This window comes from Epinephelus moara, chromosome 4, assembly GCF_006386435.1.
Source record: "Epinephelus moara isolate mb chromosome 4, YSFRI_EMoa_1.0, whole genome shotgun sequence".
Taxonomy (NCBI): domain Eukaryota; kingdom Metazoa; phylum Chordata; class Actinopteri; order Perciformes; family Serranidae; genus Epinephelus; species Epinephelus moara.
The window spans coordinates 19,818,293-19,827,689 of NC_065509.1; the positions used below are offsets into that span (position 1 = coordinate 19,818,293).

The window sequence follows — 9,397 nt, forward strand, 5'->3', positions numbered from 1 at the left end:
TTCTTATCTAGGCCTAACCGCCATATCGATTTTTACTAAACTTGGTAGATATGTAGAACAGGACGCCTCAAGGTGACTGGAGAAATTTAACTCTAATTGGCAACTGGGTGGCGCTATAATAACAGAAAATGCTTAAAAATGGCTAAAATGCGACTGATCACTGTGGCTCCCCCTGTGGACCAATGTTTTGTTTTTCTTTCTAATTTTTGGTATGACTAAGTCATGGTATGGTATGCTGTACATAATCACGGAAACTGTCAGTGTGTCATTCTGTCAGTCAGTCAGTCATTCTGTCTGTTCCACGTTTTTCTACTCACTGATGTGGTCAATCGTGAAACTGCACATAGGCATTGAGGATTGGCATAGGTAGAAGGTGACAAAGCTACCAATGGGTATGAACTAGTCTACTTTAAATTTGGACTAGGTGAGGCTTCATGACATGGCCCCATTGAGTTTACAGCTCATACCTACCAGTTTTAGACATTTGCAGTATCCTTTTTGAGCAAATATTCAGGCAAAGATAAAAAAAAAATGTATATTTCAGTGTGCTGAAACGTGTACAACTCAATGACAGACGCACTTAAAGTGAATCTGACTGGTGGGAGAAAAACTTCAGTGTTACCATGCATGTCCATGAACTAAAAATGGGACAAGAACAGCATTCAGTTTACTTTGGGTGTGGCTTTAATAGATGTTTTAGTTGAATTTTACAGGACCATTAATTTAACTTTACTGTTAGCTAGTTTTTATATTTTGCACCTTACTGTTATCCAGGTTTTTATTTATCTTCGCTTCTCTTAGCTTAACTTAACTTATCGTATCTCGTCTTATCTCATCTTAAATATCCACTGTAATAGTATTTATATTTTTTGTGTGTGAATTATTGTTATATAGGAATTGATGTCTTGCACAGTGCCGTCAGAAGCCTCTAATTTGCAGCAGGAAACCATCTGCCACAGAACATGCATCCCTCTGATAAAAACAGACAAGTCTCTGAGAGGCATGACTGCATTTATTTACCCAGCTTCAGAGACCCTGCTCAGGGATTGCATATGATAGGCAGACTCACAGACAGAAAAGAAAACAACTCGAGCCCACTTACTAGCCTTAACACATAAAGACTTATGAGGGCCTGTTTGCATTTCAGAGCCACCCAGGTGCCTTTTGTGAAGCTGTAGTGTACTTGATGCTGAGTTGAAGAGGTGTCATATTTGGAGGTACTTAAGCATGCACTGTTTTGTTGTCTGTTCAAAGCCATGTACTTCAAACAAGCATGGCTTATTAAGTCGAGCGAAAGTTGCCAGGACACCTGTAGATTATTGTGGAAGTGATACGTCAAAAAATCTCTTTTGTGTGCCACAAATAATTTCAAAGCTGCTTGTGAGTTGTGCTGCTCTCACATCTGCCGTGTTCTGAACGGGTACACAGCTGACACGCACGCAAAAGATTCACACATCTTAACCCAGAAATGGAGAGCAAATTTGTGACATATCAATAATCTTTTATGTGCTTGTGTCTCTTTATGTGCGAAGCTCAGCATCTGTTGTTCTGTCTGTGTTTCATTTACAGCGTGAGGAGATGATTGGAGGGAGATGGACCGCTACAATTTGTCCAGGTTTGTCATGCTCACACTTTCTGACTGATGTTTGTTTCAAACCGTAATATGCCAAGCACGTCTCCTGAACGACGTGTCTGTGTAAATGTTGCAATCTACCTGAAATGTAACTGTGAGGAGGCTGGAAATCAAGCAGTTTAAATATAACCTACTTATCCCAAAAGGCTCAACAGGTGTCGAGTGCAAGGCACAGAACAGAAGAAAGCACCTGACGACTGTATCAGCATTCCCTATTGGCAAGATTTGAAAAAAATAAAAAAAAACCATCCCAGCGAGGCAAAGCGAGACTCTGAACATTAGATCAATGGAGCATATTTAAAAGACATTAGAGAGCAGTCCTCCTGTCACATCCCTGTGATAAAGTACAGGAATCTAGCCTTCCAGCATACAGTAACGTGTCTCTATGAAGGCGATTCTCCAGTGTCTTTCCTCCCGTGCTTCATCTCCATGTGGAGATGAAGCATGGAGGATGGCCAGTGGTGCCTACGTGCTAAGCTGGGCTCTGGGTCGTCGCACCCGACACTGGTCCCTCCCCAGTGGCCCGGGAGATGTCAAGGGGTGAGGGCAGAGGAGAACGGATAGCTGCCGGCCCCGGAGCCCCTCACTCACTCTCTAACTTGCTCACATTAAAGAGATCTCTAATCACTGCAGGGACTTGGCCAATGATGTGCTTATCAAACGGCATATTTCAAAAAGGCATCTTAAAAGGCCCGAGGGCGAAGAGGCAATAAGAGCACATTTGTATGTGGATGAAAGGGAAAAGTGTAGACAGACCTTGCATCAGAATACAGAGGGGGTAGATCATTAGCATCTGCAGCAAAATATGCACTACCAAAAAGGGAGAGCAAGGTAGAGACAGACAGGGAGAGCGAGGGAGAGACGTGGTAGTGGGGTGGGGTGGGGTTGAAGGGCTGGGAGAGAGGGAACGGTTCTTTTCGCCATTCGTCCTTTTTTGTTTTACACAGTTCCCAAAAAGAATAAGAGAACAAATACATTTTTAAACAAAGGCAGGGCTCTTGAAGTGGAAGCCCGTTGGGGGTCGTGAGGTGGCTCTGTTGTGGGTTACAACAGAGTGAAGCCACGACGCAACTGCACTCCCAACTCCTCTCGCACCTCCCTAAACAGAACAGGCTCAGCGCGCCAGCTTTGATATGCGAGGAAGAGCCTTGAATCGGAGCAGGAGATGGGCTACACAATTCCCTTGTACTTTGAGGGATATTGGTCGTCTGTCTTTCTAGCATTTGGGTTATGGACTGTGACAACACTGGTTGAAATATTGTCTCTTAACATGAGAAAGGGCTGAGAGTAGCACAGTCTGTGGTTTTCATATTGAGCAAAAGAGTTTCCTAAAAGCATGGCAGTTTGAGAAAGTTTTGATTCAAAAGCTGCTGAATGGCTCTTGATTTGCAGCCAGGGACCAAAATAATGCCGTAAACAATGACAGGAAATGACAGATTTCAGGATTTTAAGCAACACAAGGAGGTTTGAGATTTGCCAAGAAAAGCTAGATGTGGGACTGAGTGGAGAACATAATTTTTCAGACATCAAGATTATTTAAACTCGGAGATCAACCACTGTGCTGATTAGTGTTTCTCTGTAGCATATCCTCTTACGTGTGTGTGTTTACTTTATTTATTGAATTGTAGCGGTGATGCAGATTTCATCCGAGAAAATGGACCATTGTTACCTTCCGTTGCTATTTTTTGCTGCCTTTGCTGTATCATTTGGGAGTGTTTACACGTACTCAAGCAGACATGCACCCAAGGGCATAGATTTTGTTTGTGGGTGCTCCATTAGAAAATTTGAGCGTCAAACACTTCATATCCTGTATTCTGGTGAATTTTCATCCACCAATTTTTGCCTTCTCTGCAACAATTTATGCTGTAAATTTCTAATTTTGTCAAAACAAAAGCTCCTCTGTTGGGACATGTCCTCTGTGTCGCCCCTGAAATTTACACCTATGCATACACCTGCAAACTGTGTCAGCAGATGAGAGGGTTGGTGTCCAGGTAGATTGTTTCACGGGGACGCTGAGCTTTAACCAAGGAAACGCAGAGCGGAACAACGGCTGTCTACACGGCAAATTTCACACAATTACATCCTGAAACATCTCCCAGCAGCATGCAGACACACAGCAGGAAACAACTACATTAGTCGGAGTCTATAGACAGTCACTGTGTATATGGCACACAAATGCCTGCATACATGTGCGCACAAACACACACACCTCATCAGGCCCAATTTAGAAAGTCAATTTGGGATCAGGAGACCAATTATCTTAATTATTTTCCTTTTCCCTCCATCACTCTCTTCTACTTGTTTTCCTGCTTTCTATTTTAGCTGTGTTTGCATTTGTGAGTATTTTGGTTTAGTGCATTTCACAACACAAAATTACTCCAAAGCTCCGAGAGAAAAAAAAAAAGGAGGGTTCTTGTCTACATAGGCTTAAAAAAACCAAGCTGTTTTATTTTCATACTCAAACATGTAGCAAGAATTTCTTGCCTAGGGAACAGTGGCAGATGAATAATGACGGTGCAAAGAGGCTGTTATTATATTCTGCTTGAAAAACCAAAAGAAACAGCGGTTAAACCTTCAGGGCCAGTCTGCTCAGCTGCACCCGTGCAACAATTCAGCCTAACCTACACAGATATTGCCCAATTGTGTGTTACAGCTCATTCGCTACGGGGTGACAGCATCTCGCCAAGCACATTTGCAGAAAAGAAGGTAATTATCATGTGATGGATTTCACCTGCGCTCTGTGAAAATAACCCCGTGCATGTCTAAGCACAGTCGGTTTAAAATATCCCTCTCAAAAAAAAAAAAAAAAAAGAAAGAAAGAAAAATTTTCCAACAGCTTACAGAAGAGGAGGGTTTTTGCCTAAAGATTAAATTGCTGGAAGTCTGTGCACTCAACAGTAAGGGCCAGTGTGTATCATAAAATCTAAAATGAAATGGAAATTGAGATAAGCTTAATATCTTCAAGAGCATGTTGGATCTAGATAAGAATTCCTCATCTTCAGTGTTTATAGGCATGGGAGTCATGCGTTAGCGTTATCATTAATACAGGGTTCAGTTGGAGAACAGTGATTGAAACGGAGGGTTTCTATAAGATCATGCTGTGCACATTTTCCTCAAATGAAAGGATGGCTCTCTGTGATGTGAAGTCGTGGTTTAAATCCACTGATAATCTGCATACAATTAACATATACAATGATGGGATATGATGTGCATGTATGAGGGATGTACATGATGAAATGAAGGGGTCAGATGTAATGTATGAGATGGTTTGAAGCACCAATGGAAATATTTGAAAACGCAGAAGTCGGACAATAAAGCATGAGAACAGATATACATATATATTCATATTTTTATTTATATTTCATTTCTGGGAGGATATCTTGTACACCAAATATCCCATTGGCAGTTAAGCGCATTCAATGTGTTTAGAAGCCAGAAACAGTCACTTGTTTTAACAAACACAAATACAAAATAAAGATAACCACAAAATAATGAACTGCATGTATATAACATACAAAAGAATCCCATGCCTACTCAGTAGGTAACTTCAACATTCCAGCTCTTGAAGATGTGGATATTTACACTTAAGTTTTACAAAAATATACTTTATAGTTTTTCTCCTTTTTTGCTTACATTCTAATGAAATGAAGCGGTGCCCTCGTAGCTCGTCCCTTTTCCTCCCTCTGAGTATGACTTACATTCTGTAACAAAAATATTCCCTCAACCCTTAAGGCGAGATGCAGTGCATCCTCTCTCGCGCGCAGCCGAGTCACAACATCAGCAAGGCTTCACAAAAAGGCACCAAATAACGGGAGCGTTTGTCTTGTTTAGTTTTTTTTTTTTCCTTTTTTGAATGTTTTTTTTTCTTTTCTCTATTTTTCCATATAACCGAGCGATATGTCACATGTGAGAAAGAGAGAAAGAGATAGTACCAGTGGATGATATTTACAAACAGAAACTAACATCACTCTTACTCATGCTTGAATACTTAAGTGCTTTTTTTCAAACAATGTCAAAACGTATCACAGCATCATCACTACATAATAGAGAAAGTATGTAGAAAATATGGCCCTGCTCACTTCAAATAATACAATGCAAATATGCAAATAATTTTTCACATCAATGGTACCAAAGAATGATAAAAACGAAACATGGCACATGTACAATATACATATATGGTAGCTTATGTATATCATTCAATGTCTTTTACTGTATGAGTGCCTGCAAGGGCGAACGTGCCTTAGCACCACAACTGCTGGCAATCTGTTTGTCTCTTGGTTTCTGTGTACCTAATAGTAGAGACCCGTCAGTGCCGGTTTCTACGCTCTATCTGTTGAGTCCCTTATGCATTTGAAGTGCTGCATTTGTTTTACAGAGACAGAAAGAAATCCCTTTTCATCTTCTATTGTCTTTGCCCAGTCCTTGACATGTGTCTTTTTCTCTCTTTCAGGTAAATCTCAAGATTCACCTAACACTGCACAGGGAGCAGACAGAAAAGTGCTTTTTAGAGGGGAAAACAAAGTCTTTTGATGCTGATTTCTTTCCCCTCAAAGAACCTTAAGGAAGGAGAAGTGCGGAGAGACTATAAAAAGTTTTTCTCTTTGCTCTTTCTTAGCAGATTTCGATTGTCCTTGGGGAGAGAGTGGTCTGCATGTCTGATAGTGGGGTGGGGACGGGGGAGCTGTAGATGTTGGAGGCGACTGAGGAGGGGAAGGAAGAGGCGACCTGGGACTGAAAGGTGCTGGACATGGACACCGATGGGTAGGTGGTGGCAATGGAAGGAGATGGATAGGAAGTGTGGACTGGAGAGGAGTAGCAGGAGGTGACGGGAGAGGGGTAAGAAGACACTGGAGAGGGATAGGAGGTGATTGGAGAGGGGTAGCTGGAGGCGGGTGAAGCGGCTGATACCGGCGCTGCCGTCACCACCACTGCTCCTGCCTTCTCTGCTTTCTTGTCCTTCTGCCGTAGGTGGATCTTTGTGTGCCTCTTCCTCTCGTCACTGCGGGCAAACTTGCGTCCGCAGATCTCACAGGCAAAGGGTTTCTCGCCAGTGTGAGTGCGGATGTGTGTTGTCAGGTGGTCGCTGCGGCTGAAGTTGCGCATGCAAATACGGCACTGGAAGGGTTTCTGGCCCGTGTGGATGCGGATGTGACGTGTCAGCTCATCCGAACGGGAGAAGCGCCGATCGCAGGTCTCCACGGGGCAGGCGTAGGGCCTCTCGTGAGGAGGCGTCTTGCTCGGCCGGGTGGGGTACTTGCGCATGCGGCTGGGCTTAATCAGCTGAGACTGGTAGACACTTTTTAAGTCCTGGGAACCAGTCTGGGTGGCAAAGGCCTTGATGGTGGACAGAGGGGTGAGGGAGGGCTGGCTTGACTGACTCTGGAAGGGCTTTTGGTCAGGGGGCACCAGGCTGATCTCTCCCTGCTGCTGAGGGAAGAGGTAGTCAGGAATCATGGGCACAGGGAAGCTAGTGTTGCAGGTCTTGCCATTGGGGTAGGCAGGTGGAGGGTACTGCACTGCTCCAGCCGAGCTGGGAAAAGCCTGGCCCTGGTCCGGGAAGATGTCAGAGTTGGGGCTGGAGTAGGTAGGTGCGGCTGAGTAGATGGGGTTGGGCTCGCTGTGGTGAATGGAGGAACTGAGGCTCTGAGATGAGGAGGAGGTAGAAGAGGAGGAAGTGGAGGATGGGACGGATGAAGAGGAGGACGTGGTGGTCTGTGAAGCAGCGGCAGAAGAGCTGGGGGCAATATTGCCCATCAGACCAGTAAACAGGCCCAAGATGGGCTCCGCCCAGAGGCTGTTGCTGCAGGTTGTGGCGGGCTCCAAGGTGAAGCGGCCTGTGTAGGAGATGGGGGGCAGCCTCTGGGTGGGGTAGGTCTGCTCTCCCACTGACTTCTCACAGTTGAAGGGGATATCAGGTAACGTATCTGCAGGGAGCACAGAGAAAGAGGAGACATTAATCAAACTGTCAATATCCAGAGGGAGGGAGAGGGGGAATCCTGCCAGAGCGGTGGACAGTGTGTCACCCCTCTCTTTTGAGACAGATCAGTCAGGTGCCCACGCAGAGAAACCCCCTCCAACGAAACTCTTTCCCCCTAAACTCTAAAACTGTCTCTTGCAAACCTCAACAAGAGCTGCTGTGCAAGCTTTCTACGCTCGCATTTTCCTCTGCTCACACTCTCTCGATCTTTCTTTCATTCTTCCTGTCTTGCACACACACACACACACACACGCACAAACGTGCACATTCTTGAAGCCCATCACAGAGCCCGAGGCAATTGATTACCGAAACTGCAGTTCAGCTGGTTTTAGGAATGCAATTTGAATTGAGCTGTAGGAGTGTCTAGAGGCATGCGGTGACTGAGCAGTGTTTGAGTCCTCCGAGAGTCGACAGGAATTCAGAGCTATCAATAAACTGATATTGAGTCAGTGTTTTTTTTTAAATTTAATTTCCCTCTTTCTGTTAATTTGTAGAATTTTGTTGTATGAATGTATTGTGTCAGATCAGCTAAAATTCAAATTTACTTGTAGCCTGCCATTTCACTTTCAAATTTCTCATCACAAGCCATAATGAAGAAAATTAATATAGACTTGTAACTTATGTCAGCTGTTATATGATCAGTTACTAATGTGAATTAATAAGACACAGGAAAACAGAAATAATAATTAAAGTTATGCAGCTGTTTAACTCTTTTCTTGGTTTAGTGTAGCTCAGCAGATGTGCTGTATAGTTCAGTTTTAGGTCAGAAGCAAAAGAGGCAAATCTCCAGATCTTACCTCCAGCAAGGTGATCGTACTGTTCTCCTGGCTCTCCGGAGCCAAAGCCTGCACCTTCGGGTGCGGAGGCGGTGAGGAAGGGGGTCCCTGCAGAGCTCAGCATCATCACCTCCTCCAGCTTGGGGTAGTTATCCATGGGGGAGTGAGGGAAGCTCAGAGGCTCTGAGATCTGCAGGGCTGGGAGGATCATCTCGGTCTTGGCTGCAGCCATCCTCTGCTGGTGCTCGAGCTGTGTTGGTGGCTGGTGAGAGTGCAGGGAGGCTGGGTGCACGCTGGCAGAGCGGTGCCTCGCAGGTGGAGGGAATCACTTAGCCCAGCTCAGGGAGCGCTGCACACTTCTGCTGATGTCGAGGAAGATGCAGTTTTCTGTGTCGCTCCGTCTCTCTTGCTCTCCAGTTGTCCTGTTGTTTTCCTTTTTCTCTCAGAGATGAGTAAAGATCCACTTGTCTTTTCAGAAAAAATCAAAAGTGTCCTTTATACTCATTCCCTAAGATCCATCGAAATGAATCAACAGATCAAACTTGACTTTGTATCTATGTATTAAATGGCTTATCCAAGCAGGTTTTGACCCTTTTGGATGGATGTTGTTTTGAATTGACTTTGTACTTTTGTTGTGATATTTCTCAGTAAGGGAGTTCTATGTGTTTGTCTATCTATCTCTGCTCTAACAGTTGCTCTTGTGGGCTCTCAGGGCTCTCTCTGAGCTGAGAGGTTTCCCCGCTCCTTTTATACCCTCTTGCCGTGACGTAGATGTCCATATTTGGAGCGGAGGAAGCCCATATTTAGGCACTGCAGTGGAGGACACATGACGCTGGCCTGGGGGGAAAGCAGAGAGGAGAGACTTTATATTAAGCTCTCGCAGTAAATTGCGAAGACAACGCCGCTCTTCCTCTGTCCCGAATCAATGTATCTTCATAGCAGAACAGCTCCGTGAGACAGCAGCATAATTCTTGCGCTCTCCCCGTCGCCCCATAGATTTGATTTGGATTT

General features: G+C 44.4%; 1 protein-coding gene across 1 annotated transcript; it reads right to left on the reverse strand.

Moving 5' to 3' along the window:
* Positions 1 to 4,964: 4,964 nt before the first annotated feature.
* Positions 4,965 to 9,122, reverse strand: egr1 (early growth response 1). The gene is made up of 2 exons (XM_050042374.1): positions 8,408 to 9,122; positions 4,965 to 7,557 (listed from the first exon to the last, which is right to left on the reverse strand). Exons 1-2 carry the CDS (start codon positions 8,616 to 8,618, stop codon positions 6,245 to 6,247), a joined length of 1,524 nt encoding a protein of 507 aa, XP_049898331.1. The 5' UTR covers positions 8,619 to 9,122; the 3' UTR covers positions 4,965 to 6,244.
* Positions 9,123 to 9,397: the final 275 nt, after the last annotated feature.

Coding starts and splice junctions, on each gene's coding strand:
- egr1 (XM_050042374.1), bottom strand. CDS start 8,618: ATGGCTGCAGCCAAGACCGAGATGATCCTCCCAGCCCTGCAGATCTCA. Junction 7,558..8,407: donor GTACGATCACCTTGCTGGAG/GTAAGATCTGGA, acceptor TGCTCCCTGCAG/ATACGTTACCTGATATCCCC.